Raw genomic sequence first — 20325 nt, forward strand, 5'->3', positions numbered from 1 at the left:
GGATTGATATTCGTGGGCACACGGAATTTTTAACTAGCCTGGCCAGCCTTTAGTCGTTCCGCCGCGAAAGCGCAGCAGAAAAGTTATGAATCTAATTTTCAGCGTATTTGTGTCTCAGCCACCCCCCACCCCCTCACCCCCCTTTCTGTTCTCCCTTTGCTTCACCATCGCCACCAGGAACACCTATATCAATCCCCCTTTTCCGTCCCTTCGTCTCTGTCTCTTTTCTCGCTTCTGAATACACGCGTCCCTCTTCCTCCCTTGTCTTTCGTTCGCTCCACCTCTTCCGTCGTTCGCTTTCGCGTAATAAAGCCCGCCGCGGCTTCGTTAGGTTTTTATCTCGGCCAGCAAAAAAAAATTAATTTCGAGAGACGCCATGGTTTTCCAGCCTCCGACCACCGCCTGTGTTTCCCACCCCCTCCCCCCAACCCTGCCACCTTCTCTTCCACCATACGACCACTCTTTTTCCTTGGCCGTCGTGGATAAGTTCGTATGCGCTAGAACGTTTTCTTTACTCGCCCTTTTTTTTACGAGATGTAGCTGCCTGGAGATGGCACCGAACTTGAAATGGTTGTGATTACCTTCGGTGCTGGGTTTTAGGGAGATCTAAAATTTAAGGGATTTTTGAGTGGTCGAACAGAGCTCGGACGTGGATAATATTTTGTACTATGTATATACATACGTTGCTGTGCATGGAACCCTGAATTATAGGACCTTACGATTCACGAAAATTAAGAATACTTTTTTCACGTGGTTTCGAGGAAATGGATCAAAAAAATAGCTTAGAGTAATATTTAATAGAAAAATATAATACGTGTCGTTTCTTTGCTACAATAACGACGTAACTCAAAAATCACGATTTTAAGGAAAACGAGTTTGAATGTTTTGTTCCTTATAAGTTTGTACGAATATCATATTAAACTGATTGTCTTGGCGTGGTAAGTTATGCAACTGACAAAAATTGCAAGTTTTAAGTTATGTCATTCTTGTAAGCCATGATCGATACAATCAAAGAAGCCATTTCCAAGGTTCCTATTACTTGAAAGATTGCAAATAATAGTAAAGATACATCTGCGAGGAAATTCAATAAATCTGCCTTTCGAATTACTGAAACTGGTACAAAAAGCGGACGATTAAGAATCCAATAGAAACACTAATAAATATCCTTACAGCAATTTTAGTTCCGACAAAGCCACTGTTAAACGATCACAATCAATGCAGCGACAAATAATTCAGGAGACTGAATAATTTTCCCCAGATAAATTACCTTTTAGTAATAAAAAAACAATGCCGATCGATTAACTTGTTCGAGTCAGACTCACGAAATTCCAATATCCACTATTCCGACAGCACGTGGTCGTAACCTGCGACCGGTATACGTACTCGAAGCGGCAGTGTATATCAAGCCCAAAAACTCCCTATATTTCCCCCATAGATCACCTACGGCGCGAATCGAGCGTGTAATTCCCGAGCTCGCGTTCGTCACGGTTATAAGCGATAATTCCAGTTAGTGGTTCCAGTTCCTCGGTGGTGGCCACGGTAGCCGGGTTCGTTCTCACCATCACGCGCGGTCGCATATATCTTGTTCTAGATCGTGGTTTCGTGTACGGGGCCGAGTCATGACAGTACACCATCGTGGCCCGTTTCTATAAATCTCCGTGTGACCCGATAAGAAAAGATTGCCTATCGATGAGAGTGACCAGTCCCGCTAACCCCTCCACGCACCCTCCTGTCCAAGGAAACAGAACCTGTCGACGGTGTGCACGATACATCTTAGGAAACGGCGCACGAATCGTTGGTCGGCATTAAATCGAAGGGCACGAGGGCCTTTGAACGACCCCTTTCATCCCCCCGTTCCGGCTTACCCGGCCGCCCCCGTAGTCCGAGGCTCGGATCTGGCTCGCGTGCTCGATGAAATATACTTAAAACCGTAATTACGATATAATCAGCGGCCGCCGTGACCAGATACGCATCTCGAGGATGGAAAAAGAGGGGGTGGTGGTGGAAGGACGGTGGAGTTGAGGCGATCGATCTGTTCGAACTGTAAAACCCTTTTTAAAAGTATACGGAGCAAGGGTGAAGGTGCAGGGCGAGTAGTAGGGGCTTAACCGCTGCCGTTCACCCGTCAGAGGAACGTGGACTTCCACCCCTCTGGCCGCCTCCGGCGACGCACACGCATACCGACGCGACGTTCGGACGCGACCACGGGCGCACGCGCGTCTCTCCCTATATGTGTATATGTTCGTACGCCGTAGCGTGTATTTGTGTGTGTGTGCTGGGAGACGGGGAAACGAGTTTTACACATCGCGTAAAAGTTAGTTCCTAATTATTCAGATTTTCTAATTAATGTTTCAGCCGACGATGATGGAGCATCCGGCCCGTCTTTTCTCTCCCTCTTTTTTCCTTTATCGGAGCCGCGCATGCAACGCGATCCTTCCTTATTTGTAATTGCGCGCGATATTACTCAGCGCCGGAGGCATTTTTAATACGTGGCTTAATGGAAATAGTGTAAATCGCCGAAAAATGGGAGGAATACTTTTTCGTGTGATTTAGTTAATATTTGTTGTGCTGCGAGTGTATGAGTTACGAGGCGTTTTGTTGTTTTGGGCGAAAGTAAATTTGAAAGGGGTACCGCTCGTACCGACAGAACAAAATTATTTCAAAGTCCATGAGAATTATAATGTCAAGAGAAACGAGTTACTGGTAATTGTTATTGACATTTGTTGTTGTAGCTATGTATATATATGTGTGTGTGTGTGTGTGTGTGTGTGTGTGTGTGTGTGTGTGTGTGTGTGTGTGTATAGCTACATATATATATATTCATATATATTAGAATATAAATAAAGGTGTTAGAGGTTATTGAGTGTAATATTCGAATTTTATGAAACGCTTGAAAAGCAAAGAAGATTATTTTTGTTTCAATCTAACTAGAACAAGGAATAGCCACACGTGGTTCTAACAAATCGAAATGGACAATGTCAAATTGAAATAAAAACTCATAGTTTGCATGAATGTACATACAAATTTTGCAACCAAAAGAATTGTCCAGAACATATCTCTTTAATATACCAAATAATACTTTTTATCACTAATCAAAATTTGAAGATAACAATCCTTTTCTCACCATTACCCTGCTGCCTTCGCTAAACTAAGTCGTCCTTTTAATTTATGAGTCTGAGAATACGTAATTATATGTTGTATTAACTGTAAAATTCGATAAATAACGAGTGTTTTCCCGAAAAGCCGCCATCGCAACTTTATCAGCCGCTCCAGCGTCATCGGAAGCAACCGCTGGTGTTGCAGGAACGTTTCGTCAGATGGCGCTGATCCAAGAGGAACTGAATCACCTATATATATTTAAAAAAATATTAAGCATCCCCTAACGCTGATAACACGAACGATTCGTTTAAGTCGCGAACGAGTAAATCCGTTTCTCTCTGAACCGTGTGCAAACTCCTCGTTACGAATACAATTTCACGGGTTACAGAGATAACAGGGCCAGAGTACATGTTAGCCAGACCTTACAGGGGATGAGAAGGGTAGCGAAAAAAACGAGCCGAGGAAGGAGGGTTACTTTGGCTAATTTTTATATTTTGTTCTACTTAATATGAAAACCTAAACAAAAAAAAACAATGCACCTCTGATTTACGTCATTTCTATGCTCGACTGCAATAATCTCAGCTTTTTACAAGGATTTTTAAACAATCTTTCCGATCCAGAGACCTCTTAAAGTAACCAACATTGAATTCTTTCATTTTGCAGAACGGAATTCGATCGAAATTAATACGACAGGTAAGGAAAAAATGATTCTTTCAATCGCACGTTGAACTTACGTCATTAGGACTTAGATTTTTACCCATCTCGTCTCGAATCGTTCTCGAACTTGATAACATTGTTATCTATCGCGAAACGATAGGTAAACTGATAACGAATTTCGCGGCGCTATCGATTTTTTATTTACCTCTTCGGAATGTAAATTTACGATGTTATTAATTCGGTATTTGCTCGTTTAATAGCGACATGGACAGATATGATAAGGAGTAACCTAAATTCACTTTCAACGTTCTTTCAGCATAGCGAAAAAATCTATGAAGGATACTTTTGATGATCAAGGAATACCTCATTCAATAGCTCATACGTAGTCGTTACTCTGAATTGGCTACACTTTATTTTATAACAATTGATCTTGAACCATGAATGACTCTAAACTTCGTATATTTCATAATTAATAAACTGATCTGCTATTATATCCTCTTCCGAGAAATTCAGTTTCATTAACAAATTCACAAAGACAGGAGTTGAATATAATTTTTTTCTTCCATCGAGCATTTTTTTTGCTAACATACAGAATAAAAGTTTCAAGTAATCAAGCTTCACTTAATTTGTAATAATTAATTAATAATTTCTTCCAAGTTTTAATATTTACGACACATTAATAACACTAAGATGTGCACCTCTGCTACATCACAAACTCAACGCAGAAAGGGGGTAGCTTCCGCCATTGTAAATGTCGCTCCATCGAAAGGATCGCCGGCGCGAAATGAAAGTCGGGGCCGAAATCTGTCGCGATTCGCAGAAATTCTCGATCGTGACGGACTTAGAGGTGCGGCAAGATTTTCCCGGGGTATATTACGGAACCGTGAAAGCCTCGGTTTCTCCATCCACCCACCGATCTGTCAGTCGGCCTCTAATCCGTTTCACAACAGTCGAGTTTCACGGCGCTAGCTCGGTCTCGAACGATAAAATTCGTCGTCCCGTCCGTGGCGATTGTTTGTTGCGGCAGGTATTGCGCACTCGATTGCCCCTTATCGCGCCAATTATCAGCAAATCTTCGTATCAGAGTAAATACGGTAATACCGTCGCTGGAACACGCGTTCGGCCTACCGGCGTTTCCAATATGGCCGCGGCGTCGATGTCTCCGCGATGGCTTCGCGTCCACGTGATCCACGTGACCGTTAGGCGATCGTAATTATTGATAAAACCGTGACAGAAACGATGGCCGTGCAATATACATACATTGCTGCAGAGGCTTTAATTTCGATTTTTCATTCGAATTAGTCGTTTTTGGTACCAAGTCGATCATTCTTTCTTATCTTCATAGTACTAAATTACTTATGTAGTTAAGGATTTTCCATTTTTTTTTTCTTCAAAATATTACATGCTGTATCGTTATAGTAGTCACGGAAATGAACAAGTAAGAGGAACAAAAAAGGCAACAAATTGTTACTTTTAATAAAAGTATTTCTTTTTTAAAATTATTAATTCTTAAATAAAAGAGCGTCTATGAGAAAAACTATCATATTGTCGAGCTTGTTCTTTCGTTTTTGAAACGATATATGTACATAAGCATGTATGTAGTATACTGTAAATATCGCAAAAGCTTTTCCTAATTTTATTGCAAGTATCTATGGGAAAGAATAACATTTCGTCGGTCCCGCGAATCAGGAAGTCACGAAGATACCGACTAGGAGAACCGTGGATAACGTTCCCGGTTATTTCTTGATCTATCGCGGTGGGTACATTAGCCAACGTGTTTTGAAACACTCGCGGAGCGTATTTGCGTTGGCATCGACGGCGCGTTGTCTCTCTTTCATCTTTCCACGGTGCCAGGATACACGACTCGCATGAAACACCGCCGGGGAAAGAAAGTCGTTAGTGGTCTAATTACGAACTCTTCCCCTCTAACAGAATGACCCATGCTTGATCTAGCGATCTTTCGTCGCGAACGGATCGTGTCTCGGTCGTTTGTGGACTAAAATTTGCAGAGATCCTTTAATCCTTCCGTGACATCGTCGGTGGCTCCGATGCACCGAGCGAATAAAGACGATGTTTTTCGAGAATAAAATCATTCCGGGATATTTCCATTACGGACAAATAAATCACAAATATTCTGGAAACCAGATGGTATACCATTGAGTTTAGAGATCGAAAATAAGTTCCAAAACAGAAAAAAGGAAAAGCAAGTAAAACGAGACTCGAGATGGAACGATAGGGACCGAGAGTTCGGTTGTGGCATGCTAAACAAGTCGTATTCCTCTCCTCGGTCTCGTTTTTGGTTTCTTTTTATTTTAATAACTTGAAGGTTCTTCGGGTAGAGATCAAAGCGGCTCGTTTTCGCGGTCGGCTCTTCAAACAATCGGAAAATGTTCTCTTGGCGCGAATGTCCCCGATATAAAATGAAGACTCCGCGTTATTTATAACTCGAATACGTCAGCCGCCACGGTAGAAAGCGTTTAGATGTTTTCCATGAATTTGGTTCCGTGTCTCGCGAGATAAGAGGAACCGGAGAACAATGATCGATACGGATGTCGGTGGAATTACTTGACGAGCTAGAGTCAAAGTCGACATAAGAAGAACCTAACTGAATGACGAAGCGATTTGAAAATTGTAACTATTTATGAGTTAGAATTAATCAAACTATTTTATTTTCTGCTATTTAACTCATCCTTTGTTAGATTCACTTTTCAACAAATTCACTTGGCTATAAAATAATGTAACCTTTGAAAGAATTTTAGATAATTTCTATAAATCTAAAATATTTATAATTATTTCATTATCTACTAGGTACCTACACCAATGTGTAAATCATATTCCTTCAACAAACTATGTAACAATTGATTTCAATTCAAAATATCTTTGTGCACTTTCGTTTTCTTTGTAAAATGACAAACTAATTAATATAAGAAATAATGTTTCAGTACAGAATTACTGTCCAAAATCTAAGCATCAACTGTACGATGTACCAACATAATCGTGACGAAACTAATAAACGAAATAAAATACATTTCTGATGCCATAATCGACTCACGAATGAACCAACAAATAAGACATCGTCGTAATACGTTCGATAGGAACGCCATCAGGTGATTTCTTCGCACCGGTAGTAACCATAAAACTCACCCCAGTCTTCGATCCCCTGAAAGATTCATCTCCTTGCCGAAGATAATCGAACTGCTCTACCCCTTTCCCCGACTACACCGTCGCATTATTTACTCCTCATTATCGTCTCCGTGCCAGTGGCACAACTCCCCCTTCCCCGCCCTTTCCGATCCTCCGGCCCTTAATCGAGGAATAATAAAAATCATTCCCGTCGCACGATGGCTTCTCAATAAAGACATTGTCCGCGGAGCAAATTCTTATCCGTGAAAAGGCGTCGTCAGGGGGTTGTTCCGGCTACCCTTCGATAGGGAAAGTAGGGGGTGGAAAGGAGTCACGGATGGAAGACGGGGATGGTAGATTATCGGGTTCTGGGATTACAACAGGCTGAAGCAAACGATTTCCTTCAAAACGCGAATACCGGAGCAGCCGGTGCAAAGTGGCGGCTAGGAGGGGTTGGAGACGAAAAGGGGTGCGGCGTTATTGGCCCTAAGCAGGATACTTATTGAACTCTTAGCGGTGTTTTTATCACTCCTTTCTCTCTTTCTCCGTGGGCGCTTTAAGTGTTTTCGCCTTTGTTTAAAAGACCCCCCCCCCGGCCCTTCGCGCCGCTCGCATTATGCACCCTCGTTATAGGGTGCGAGAGATTCTTACAAGACTCCGCTTCGTAAACCGTAAGTGAAGGGTTCGACCACTTTGTGTCCCTTTTTTAAGCTTGAATAAAGGCGAGTGGGGGAGTAGTTTTCTGGAGCATTTACGTGGGGTGCGATAGTAATGTTTCGATTTTTCAGGATGGCGAAACATTATTGAAGAATTAATCGCTTCGAAAATTTATCTCGTCCATGTACACCATAATAATCTATATGTTTGTAACGTCTGAAGTATTAGTCCAAATAGAGAAAGAGAGAGGATAAGACAATATTTTCGAATAATTCGTTTATGTGCTAGAATAATCTTTGGATTTTTCCCTTTGGAAGGGAATCAAGCGCATAGGAAATCGTTTCGTGCAGAATGCATCGACCTGTGGTTACCGTTTCGCAATTCCACGAATATTAATTAATCAGAAATTCTCAGTATGAATCGACGAAAACGGAAGGAAACCCGATTCGATTCATCAACCGACGTTTCAGAGGTATCAAAACCGTCTCCGTCGAAATCCCGACGATTCCTGTTGGCCCCGGCCCGGATGAATATTCATCGATACACCGTCTCCTATTTATGATCTTCTTTCATTACCAATTCCGTCGGTTCGTCGGTTGCCATTAGTCACACTTTGCGTCCCGAAAGCGTGATTCGAGCCGTTTATCGCGGATCGGGAAGGTGAAGTGCACTCGGGGGTGAATTTCACCGGGTGGTGCGCGCGTGCTTCGTGCGTACGATCCGAGAGAAAACACGGGGGGAAAGAGAAAGAGAAAGAGAAAGAGAGAGAGACTGGGACGAGAGCAGAGACTACATAGCACGAAAAAGGGGAAAGGGAGGGCCACCACGTGCTCTATCGAGTACGTCAATCATTCAGTTCGACGGGCACGCAGCGGAAAGCACCGTGTGTGCAACAGTTAAACGGAATTTCCTGCCCCTGTAGCTTTCGATAGCTTGTAAAAGTTTGTAGAGAAAGTCGTGAGAAAGTTTAAAATATTATCGTAATAATCGAGTTGATTATAATTGTTTCACTAATCAAAGCTACTACACGCTTTATCGTAAAGACACGTGTCGTATGAAACAATGAAAACAACGGTATACGCTATGTAGAAACAGATGTCCTTTTTACATATTACAAATGTGACACATGTTTTTGGGAATTATATTTCAAGTCCCTTAGATAACTAAGTATCATTTTGAAATAGCATTGTCCTAGAAGAAACTTTAAACTTATTTTTGTCTTCCTCGGCTATTTCACCAATATGTACATAAAGATCGGTTTTTGAAAGATTTAGAATACATTCGTGATACGAACCTTACAATAAAATATTTAAGTATTAATTTTAAACTTTCTTTTGACTACCACTGTCACGCGATTCAGAACACCTACCTAATATATTATGAAAATAGAGTTTCCATAACTGTCACGACAAATTCGCCAAATCCTTTTTTATATCTATTTACATTATCGTTAATTATGATTACTTCTGAATAAAGTGAGGTTAGAAATATTGTTGACTCGTGACTCACCTCTTTATCTTTCGCTTGCAGCTCCTGCTCCAGGTTGCTGTTCGGCGTCCTCCTGGGGTTGCTCGCATCGTGTACCTGCAGCTGATCACTTCCCTGTATAGTCTGAGACAATTGGTGTCCCTCAGTCTTCGAATTCCCATCGTTTGCCGCGGCCAGTTGCTCCTTTAACGCAGAAACTTCCTTCTCCGCTAACGTGGCCCTCTGAAAAACACGAATGGAACACTATGGTTAACATAATCCAATAGGAATTATCAAAAAGCAATCTTTATTATTTTGTTCTATAAACGTGTGATTTCATGTAATATTTGTGGATCCATGACAAGATATTAAAATACACAACTGGCCAAAAGTATGAGACCAGAGTTCATGATTGGTGGAACAGTAACTCATTATTTTATTACGATGTAATGAAAATTAGGGAATCAGTACACATTCAAAACATTTCCATTTAGTTTTAGCACATTACTTTTATCAAATCTTTGTAGAATGTGTTTCTCTTTAATTATCAGACCTGGTCCCATACTTTTGGTCGGTAGCGTATATTAAAATTATAAGCGTTTCGGATTTAAAAAATTTATCGAACGATGTAATTTTAACAGCAGTAGACAGAATTATTAACACGGTGAAAATGTCTGCGTTATCATTCATTAAAAGATTAGTAAATTTGTCATAAACATAAAATCTTTTGTGTTTATCAGTTTGATTGAAATAAATCTACACTATTCGTCAGTACCAGGTAATACTAGCGTTCACAAAAACTGTCGAGGAATTCGTTATTTTTAGCCAGCGGTGTAACTTGTCCATCCGACATGTCGCTATTTCGGAATAAATCGTGAAACCTACTAGCCAAGGAAGCAGAAGAGCAAAAGGAAACGGTGGAACAGTTCGCAGACGATATAATCATGGCGATGCCCGTAATGACAAACACTTGCGTCTCTCCAACGAAGCCCAGTGGTTCGTTCGTTCGAGGCGATCCGTACGTCCCACGGCGTATGTTTAAGCCATCAATTGGCATCTGGAGGCAATTAAAGTAAATTGCAATTTCGGCGGTGAAATACCGAAATGCCACGTGGACTAACGTCGACAAATCCACGTCAGCTTTTTTTCTCTCTAGATGCATCGAAGCCGATCGATACATAGTTCCGCGAAACGATGACGCTAGTTTCCGTTCAATTTGTAATTACACGACGAGACCGACGTATCGTAATACACCAGTTATAGATTTCCCTTATTATTAACGTAAAGTCCACCTTCAGAGTTTCAAGACTTCCGATAGCGAAGACTCTTATGTCACACCGTTCGCCGTGGGATCAGAATAGAATGACTCACGAATTTGTTCGTGTAAAACGAACGATAAATGACTCATCGAAGAATTATTCTGGAATTCAGATTAAGCAGCAATTTTTACAGTGACTTCTCTAGATTTTGACGGCTTGACGTCTAAATCACTATAAATCTATTCAATTTCTTCGACGCTAAAAGTGAGACTATTTTCCTGTTAACTTGTACACTCTTGCTTAACTCTTTATTTCCTGGCGATACTTTGTAGTACCACTTATATTACAATAAAAATCTGCCATGAACCAATATGCTCAGAATTTGGCTGGGACTTGTAAATATTTACTACTTCTGTGTTAGATTTGGACACCATATTTAGCTATTTGAATAAAAAAATATATAAACAATAAAAAAACTACATTTAAACAGTTTTCAAATATTTAGAATATAAGTTACGGTAAAAAAATAACGATAACATAATTCATGCCTCAAAGGGTTAATACTCGTATAAGATTCGAGTTTAATATTTAAAAAATATTAAAACACGACGTACGGTAAACATTTTATTCACATCGTAACTATTCTTTGAAAGATGATTTTTCAATTGCCGATGGATATACTCCAATATTTATGAACAGCAATGTTCAGTGCTCGATCATTAGTCGTATTCACAAAATTACAAAGAATACAATTTTCGTACTAAAACTTCCCATTTAATGGATTTAGTAGCGCCAGTTACCGTCAGTGACCTTAATGGCGCGACTGAAAGTCAAAGCCTCCGTCGGCAGTGTAGCGGCAAGTATAACGGCGATATACGATCCACAGACTTCAAAGAAATGTTGCGGCAATCGAACGAAGACATCCCAAAGTTACGCGGCGTTTTGCTGGATAGACGAAATAGGAGGGATAGAAGGCGAAGACGGGGGGAGGTAGCAAGGGAAGAGAAAGACATGCTTCGGAGGCGAGGTACAAGGGAACTAGTAATGACCTATTGTTTCCTGCAAAAAGCCTTGACGATGTTATCGATAATTACGAAATGATACGGGAAGCATAAATACATATCCCGAGATCGCGTTGCACGTTCATTGGAATTAACGGACAGGTATCGATAAGCTGTCGTGGCTCGTCCCGTCCTATTTGTCACGTTCCGCGCGGCGGTGGAGGTGGTGGGGAGGACACCGGTAGAATCGAGGCTGATGGAGAGGATCGAGAGGATCCCCGATAAAGATCGTCCGCCCGCGATCGTCACATTAGCGGCGGAAGTAGTTGAGAGATAATGGCTTCTTTGAACGTTCCTAACGACGCTGCTTTTGTCGTTGTTCTATCAACAATCGGCCGTTCAGAATTTTCAGTTACGGAATTACGGGAAACTCGAGCGTATCTTCCGGTCTTTCGTTCGTTTCAAGGCTTCTTCTCTTTCTTTCCTTGCTCCTTTGATCCACGAATTTTGCCCGATGAAACGTTACTGATTAGTAGTACTTCCGTCGAGGCTTTCGATAACGATTGCAAATGCAATTCTTCGCACTCTGAGCAGACCTACAAACGAAATGTCTGCCGTTCCACTTCAAATATGCGTGTCACTGATTGTCAGAGACACTGAAGTTTCAGAAACATGATTGTTCTATATCCATGTTGGTAGTATTGATCTACAGTCTTGTAGAAAAGAAGTGACAAGTGAATAACCGAAGAAAAAAATTAGCTCTTTTCTTAGATAGAAAAGTTTACAGTATCTGGTAGCAGACAAGTCTATTGTATATACTCGTAATAAAGGTCTGTGGTAAATCTACTGCATCCAGTTTTTTCATTAATGAAACACAGGTGAAGTTAATAAATATTTCATATTCCGTAGTATTCCATGATTTTGATTTTTTGCTACGACAGTCAATCGTATTGCCCAACATGGAGACACCCGGTCTCGGGAAAGGTTAAGTATACGGTGACCCACAAATATCTTTCGAAGATTATGTATACTATGGTTTCAGAAGCTTCTCAAACTTCATAAAACTTTTTTTCGAAAGAATGTACATACACAGTCCTATATGTAGATTCAGTTTCGATTTGATCGTCAGACGGTAGCCATTACGTAGTCGCGGTTCGAGCTTGATGGGTGGCAGGATTTCGATCACACCGAGGCGTTTCTTCGTCTTGCACCCTATTCGCAAATTGATGGTTATTCGACTTGCCCGGCGTTCTGAGCATCGATCGATCACCAATCACCGATTCGATATACGAAATTGTGGCTCATTGCAGGTTCCGCGTGAGCAAGAACCTGCTTCGGAATAGCTTTTAGGCTCCGTGGTCACGCACTTTCGGATCTGGTACCGGGGCATTGATCGGTTTCTGTCGTGTTAACGCCTGTTTCTACGTTTTCTGTGCACTGGAGCATTTTCATTGACGCCTCTGCGAAATGTTATGGTGCCAAGAGGTTTGGTGCCGCGTGTCTTTGTAATTTGATTCTTTCTTTTCGCGGAATTGTTATCACTAATTTGATTATTTGAAAAAAGAAGTATCTTTACTGCGGTTTTGTCAATTGCACGTCTGCAGATCCAGATAAAAGGAAAAGCCGTAGAATCCAAATTCATAAAAGTACAGTGACGAGTGAATACGTGTATTAAGTTGAGTCATAAGTAATTGTCGTTCTTTTTCTAACTTCATTATTCTTCTGAAAAAGTTGCAGAAAAACTTCCGTCTAAAACGTATTCTCCATTATTAAGTAAAACTTTTTCCCATTTATCTGACAGCTTGTCAGTCCTTGAAGCAAAAAGGTTAGGTAGTTTTGACAAGAAGAATGTGTCGATGAACTCTCCCACAACATTACACGACGTATACTTATGTTATTTTGATTTCTCCCCTTGAAATAAACAGAAAATTGTACTAGTAAACGTACTCAATGTACTCGATCTACACTTGCCGACTGTTGCTTTTAGACTATTTCATCCTTGTTAGACATAAAGTAACCACCATGACGAGAAGGGACTGCAGGTCATTTGGAACTCCCGAAAAAGTTTATAACCCAAGTATACACCTGCACTCATAATCCTACTTCTGATACAACCCAATATTTTCAAACTGTATTTCTACATTTTTACAATAAAGACATTTTTCAAACATAATCCCGTTAAAGAAAGTTTAACGAAAAACCTCCAAAATATTCATGTGGTTAGAAATAATAAATATACACGTAAATATAAATTTGAAAGCTCATAAATAGATGAATTGATCGATACTTTTTAGGTAGGAAAACGTTATGTGCACTTCTCACGATCTTGATTTTTGGATTTCTTTGTTTCTTTCCAATCGTGATTGGAATCACAAACCATTTCTTCTTTATCCAAACGATGTGAATTTGGTTAAGCGATAATAAGTACACTTACCCAACATCAGAGTTGTACATTTTATTCGAATGATACATATGTATTGAAAAACAGCTGTATCTAAAATTGTTGTCCTGAACTTTAAACAGTTAATGAAATTAAATAATTGTGTACCAAGTGTCTACTCATCCAAGAAGAAATGTTGTTTCATTATAATAATTGGAATTTCCACATTTAATAAATTAGAAACGGTAAAATACTTTTTCATCTTTTATTCGTTATTCGAAATTGTTTATCTAGATAATGAATTTGCTCATTTGTACCCTACGTAAGATTTTCGTTGCACGAGCGCACGTGCGGAGTATATTCAAGTGTCGCAGCTGGCGTCGCGCAATGTCGTGGCCTGTCAAACGCCGAGCATTCTTTGTGTTCCGCCGGCAGAATATCCCGAGTATATCAGCTTCCTTTGCGGCCTCCGAACACGCGCCCATACCCCGCCGCCGCGAGTGTTTCTATTTTTATGCCTAGCCACCGAATCATCAACGTGTCCTGTCCTTCTTTTCTACTATTTATTTTATGACGGTTGACTAATGCGTGAGAGGCATCGGGAATTCCGGCGGGATCGATCTATTTTGCTTCTGTCGCCGCGAGAAATATAAATAAGTATAAGCTTTCTTCGATTTACATATATCTCTCTGCCTGAAGCTTTCAAGTCGATGATACACTCGACGCATTTTCACCGACCAGTTTCGTACCGTGAAAAACTATATGAAGAAATCAATTTTTAACTGCCGTCTGCCATGCTATTCGACCATCCGCCGGTCTTTTTGGAAAAAAAGAAAAAAAAACACGGCGTTCCGTAGCCTGCTAAACAGTGTAATTTATTCAGGCTGATAAAACGAATAGTTAATTAGCGTGAAATGCTTCGTTTACTTTTACGCCGAGTTTTACCACGGCCTTTCGTTCCCCCGATTCGCGTGATATTACTTGTCTGTTCTTATTCCATACGCCAGTATCTTCTGCGTTTCTATTCACTGTCGCCATTTATGACACAAGAATCGACCCTTCAGGATTCAGTCCTTCTAGCGAAGTGTCCAGTAATTTTACTGTAAATATTTCAAGTACTGTTATTTGTTGACCAGATAACTCATATTTAAAATATTTCCATTGCACTCACCGATCCTTTTAATAACCACGTTGCATTCATAAAGGAATATTCGAATTCCTCTTCCACAAAATGTTTACCTCTTTCGTGAAAGAATTCAAAAGTTGTATACTAAATAGTCTACAATTTAACATTTCGTGAGAAAGAAAAATAATTTAAAGAAACCGGAAGCCAGGAAAACATCCTGTGTTGTTATCCCTATCGAAATATGTTGACTCCTCGTGAAAAGAGTTCTCGATCCTTTAAGGGTTAGAGAGATCGATCTGTCGTATAGAAATGTATAAGATCGCGGTTGTCTACGTGAATGCCAGTACAACGTGATGTGGTGGCAAGAAAGGGAGGAATACCTTATACCAGCCGTCTTTATAATCTCCCGCGGGGTAACCGAGGGGGTTGGCAGGAGGGTGGGGCAGGTTTGGAGGGGGAAGGGGGGTGCTGGATCAGCCGTTTATGACTACCGGCGGTGTTATAGACTCTCTTTACCGTACCGATACACAGTGGCGCCGTTCTACCGCCACTACCACCCCCTCCCCCAATCACCTCCCCACAGCCCCCTTCTTCAATCTCACACCAACCAGCCATCAGGGTGAACCCCTCTTGTATTTATTATTAAGATATCGACCGGCTCTAAGTCCTGGTAGGTAGTGCAATATGCGGCGGGAAACACTCCAAGCATACACGACTCGCAAAAGAGAATGCCGTTCGACCCCTCTTACGATTTTCATCCCCCCCCCCCCCCCCCAACGAGAGAGCCCGGAATACCATCGATGCTAATTCCCGCTTTGTTTGAAACACTTTTGTAGTGGAGATACGCAACGCGAGACCGTCGTGAAATAGATCAGAGCGCTCTTTGTTTCGATCTGATTAAATGGCGCATTGATTGCCCGCAGTTTGAATTAGTAGTCGGTGAACTGGTTGCCGGTGACGGTTTCGGGATTTATTGGAGTCCGGCCTTCGCGTGATATTGCTTCGCCCGCTTTCTTTCTCCTTATTTCGTTCTGCTCCGATCACCATCCCCCACATAAATCTGTCATCGTTGAGTCATATTCCGTTAAGACGATCAGATGATCGGTTTGAAGCGTTTCTATGCGATCCTACAGAATTCTGATAGCCATGTTTTTCTCTTTCATAACAAGATTCTACTCGTCCTGGTTGTAGACATCCTTTATCACCCGGAAAATGATAGATAGAAAAGTTTCCCTCAAATTGGTAGAGCAACATTAATGATCCGCCAGGACAGAAAAAGAATATCAAACCTCACCACACCATATCGAAAGGCAGAAATGGAGCAGATTATGGACCAACTCCAAAAAAAAACGAAAACTGACGACGTGGTACACAGACCTTTTACGAATATAGTCTCCACAATAGTCATGAGGAGAACTGAAAACAGGACACATCAGACTTACACATGCGTAGCTGATTAACGAAACGGAACCATCTTTTTGTAATCTATGCAATCAAATCTTATCAATTAATCACCTTCTATTCGAATGTAAAAGATTCCAGATCTCAAGACGGAAGTACGAGATAGAACCATCGACCATCGAGAAGTTACCCTTTCATTTCTGAAGGAAACCAAACAAGGAAATATAATCGCCAGAAGATCAAGGATAACTAGACCAAACCGTCGCTAATGACCGTCTACGGTCGATGCGATGTAAAAACCAGCACAACAAAAAATAGAATATCGTGCACGAGAATCGAGAGAGCTTTCTCGATTTTTAAAAGAACTATCCCCAGAGAACCACGACAGAACACCGTAACACAGCCTTCTCCTCGACCTGGGGAATCTATTAATCGTAGGACAATAAACGCGCTACTCTTTTTAAACGAGATACTTTTCGGAGGGTCATCGACCGTGGGCCTCCGTTTGCATTTCTCCGAAGCATGTGTGTCGAGGATCGCTCTCCATGTGGCACAGGTTCCCACATGTGGGACCAGCCGAGGATCATCCGAAGCGAGGCTACACAGAGGACGTCGCATTCCAATAAGAACGCGTCCGCCTGTGTAATATTTAAGAAATGTCAATACATTGTCCGCGACGGAGACGGGAGGATGAAGTGGGGCGGTTTCGGATGAAAGTTGGGCGAAACGACGACAATACCAACGGCTGGGGACATCAGTTCCACGGGAACTAGCCCCGAGGCATCGGTTAAAAAACGAACGAACCCCTTTGATGTTCCCCCCTGCCCGTTGTCCTAATGAAAAATTAAAGCCCCTTCTTAAACATCATTAGACACGAGCACTCTTTCAAGTCCTCCTTCAACGATCCCACGATACGCCCGCAGCGCATAATCACCACGCCGAAGATGTCTCGTATTTTCGCCTCGAGGAACGATCGAGATTGTTTTCGGCTTGGGTCGATGGAAGCGAGAGTTTTCGAAGTTTCAAATGGAAATGTCTGTGGTACACCTTTAAACAAAGTGTTTCGAGCGCATTGGGGAGAATTCTCTGGAAAAACGAACCCAAACGGACAGCCTCTTACGACAGAATTTGAGTTAAGTGGTCAGCTACAGCATTGATTCGAGTTTTGAAATCATTTGACGTTACTTCGTCGTCGTTATCTACTATCGATGAGAATGAATCAAACAGGACCTTTTTTGAAGTATAATTCAAGTCTGATAACTAGGCTGCGAATTTTTATGCAAAATGACTAGTATATAAAGTAATTCATAAATTTCTTTCTTTTTTTAAGTACCATATTGGATTAAAAATAAGATAGAAAACTCGTTGCATCTGATGAAAGTGTTGTGTTTTATTGTATTTCACAGAGGTCAGTAGGCTATAAATGCATAAAATCTGCAGTCTACCGATAACAGTGTTCTCATTAATATTCTCTCGATTTCATAAATATATCTTCTGATCCACTATCGATCTACCATCTTCTTTGCGTTTCTATGTATAATCCAATAATACCGAGACATTACTGTTATTAAGAAGCAAAGGTGAAAGAATTAAAAGGCGTAAATAGATTAGAAAGCCTATTTACTTTCTTGAACTTTACAAAAGCATCACTTTGATCAAAGAATCGGATTAGCTGTTCGGTCGCTCTCAACGCAGCCAAATGTAGAAATAATTGAACCCCGAAGTCCCAGAAAGCCCACTAGGCGACTTATTTTTAATCTCTCTTTCTCTATGCAGCAATCATTCCCTCAGCAAATTCCGGGCACACGTGCGAGTCACCGCCCGAGATCTTCTCACGCGCGATCCACTAATAAATCACGATGCCCGTAAGAAAAAATCAGTGATCATCTGCTGCGGAAAGAGAGAAACGGTCTATTTCTTCCAGCCGGGATTCCTGGGAAGCGTTGGAGTCGATTTCCGCTACCAATACCATTAACCAAAATTACCGAGAATAGTAAAAGAAAACATAATAAGTAGAAAAAAAAAAGTTGATTTTTTCTATTTCTCGTCGTGTATTTACATGTACGATCGAAAGGGTAATATTCTTTGTTCATAAAGCTAATGGCGACAACTTTCATTTTTATGTCGTTCGAATCAGACAGAATCACTCTACGTCTATTTCCGTACAGATTTGTAAATATCCTTTCTTTTTTGCCTTCCATACAACCTCACTAGAGGTATTCATATATGTATATCTGATACACAAATGAAAATACAGACTATATTTTCTCCATTTCGCAAGTTTACGATCCTTTATTTTCTGCATTCGTATAAATAACTCGACGCGTGTGAATTTGTGTTTTCTATTCCATATTCTCCCGGGATACAGCGTTTATAACTAACATGCGGCTGAAAATGCAGTCTACAGACAGATTTTATTCAATCGTTAACATTATTTTCTTTACGGGACAACCTGCACCCGCCGCCCCACATTTTGCTTGTATCGAGTATAAAAACTCGATGATTGCCGCTGTCGAGTGAACGAACGTGGGAATCCCGTGTGTCAAAGGAAGGAGAATCCGTCGAAACTTCTACTCTATTCTCACCGCCGCTGGTTTTTCCAATCGGAAAGCTCTTGGGAATGACTCCCGCCCGTTCGACAAACGAATTTCGCCACGAACAATAGAGGACCTGATACGTCGGAATCGGCAAAAGGGACCGCGGCGGCCGGTGATGGTGGGCAGGACGATTGTTGAAATTTGCATGAATCGATCACGATTGTTTGGCCGCGAAATGAGCGCGCGCCACCACTGTAGAAATAATACGCAATCCGTGTACAGGCCGGCCAATCGAGTTACCGTTTGCCATTTCGATTCTGCTCGGTCCAACGGACGACAATGGCCGTACGCCAAAAGCGAATCATCTTTCTGATCTGAGCCGACCGATCGTCCTCCAACTCGCCCCTCCGCCATTATATCCTCCCCGAGATTTTTATCGAGTCCCGTTTTTTTTTCTGCCTCTTAATTAGCCCCAACTTTGTTATCCATCAATTTCACGGAAATTCATCGGTGTACATTGGTGCTCGACTACCGGATTGGTGGCCGTCTATCGATTTTTTCATTACGACCCGTTATGTGTTAGATTGTTACGTCTTAGGATGCAACGGTAATTTTGCTTTTTGTGGGGCAAGATTTAGCGGTGACATTTCATAGTTCAGATTGCTGTCAAGCTTCTATTATAAGATCCGACGGGGTAGATTGTACTCTAGGTATTAGTAGGATTGTACTCAAATCAGTAACATTATTGTTTGCGCAGAAATTTGCAGTCATACATATGCTTTGTATGATCCCTATACTTCTATCGTCTGAAAATTTTACTAATCTACTATATCTCTGAACCCTTCCCTTAAACCCATTTATAATACGACCATGCTCTCCATTTCCAGTAAACAAAAGTCCACTGGATTCATCTTTTCTCAAAGAAAGCCCAACGAAAAGGGGGTCCTGTAAGCATTAAATTCTCTTATTTTTCAGAAATTTTTAAAATTACGAGTAACCGGTCGATGAAAGCCTGAGAAACATCTGAACAAGCGAGGTCTTGACACGAGACAATGGTCACGTGGATATGAAGCATCGACTGTCAAAGAAGCATCAGGAACCTATCGTAAATACGCGTATGGAAGAGATGTGTGGTGGATAGGGGCCGAAAGATACATGTAGGGAAGACAGCAGGGACTTTTAGTGGCTAGCTGGATATCGGTACCTGAGCGAGTACAATACGGGCTATATTTTTATAGGGCCGCCACGGGAGTCTAATGGCAGACCGGTAGAGGGAGAGGGTGGAAACAGGGATTTGGTATAGACGTCATTGTTTCCGTTCGGCGCCCCGTTCTTCCACCCCCGTACCGAAAACTACCCCTTACAACACGGTGTGGATGCCATTGAAGCCACTTTTTCATCTCTCCTCTGTTTCTCTTCCCGCGTTCTTCCACACATAGATTACAATATTACCGCGTAACCCACCCTCAGCCGGGGAGCCGAGCGTTAGCCCGCGCGCAGCAACGCAGGAACGAGTCCTCTGATATATACGCGCACTTCTGATCATAACATAAATTTTAATGATGGCCGTGATGAAAATATAAGAACGCGGCGATATTTATGGCGCCTGGTCCGGCCA

The 20325-nt window shown here is 41.5% G+C and overlaps 1 protein-coding gene across 1 annotated transcript in view; it reads right to left on the reverse strand.

The window, feature by feature from the left end:
• LOC107186659 (homeobox protein cut) overlaps positions 1–20325 on the reverse strand; it is a 132695-nt gene that overhangs the window by 62889 nt on the left and 49481 nt on the right. The window contains 1 exon segment of the mRNA XM_015574583.1: positions 9046–9246. Coding sequence (XP_015430069.1) covers positions 9046–9246 — 201 coding nt within the window.

Source organism: Dufourea novaeangliae, unplaced genomic scaffold, assembly GCF_001272555.1.
Source record: "Dufourea novaeangliae isolate 0120121106 unplaced genomic scaffold, ASM127255v1 scaffold80, whole genome shotgun sequence".
Lineage (NCBI taxonomy): Eukaryota > Metazoa > Arthropoda > Insecta > Hymenoptera > Halictidae > Dufourea > Dufourea novaeangliae.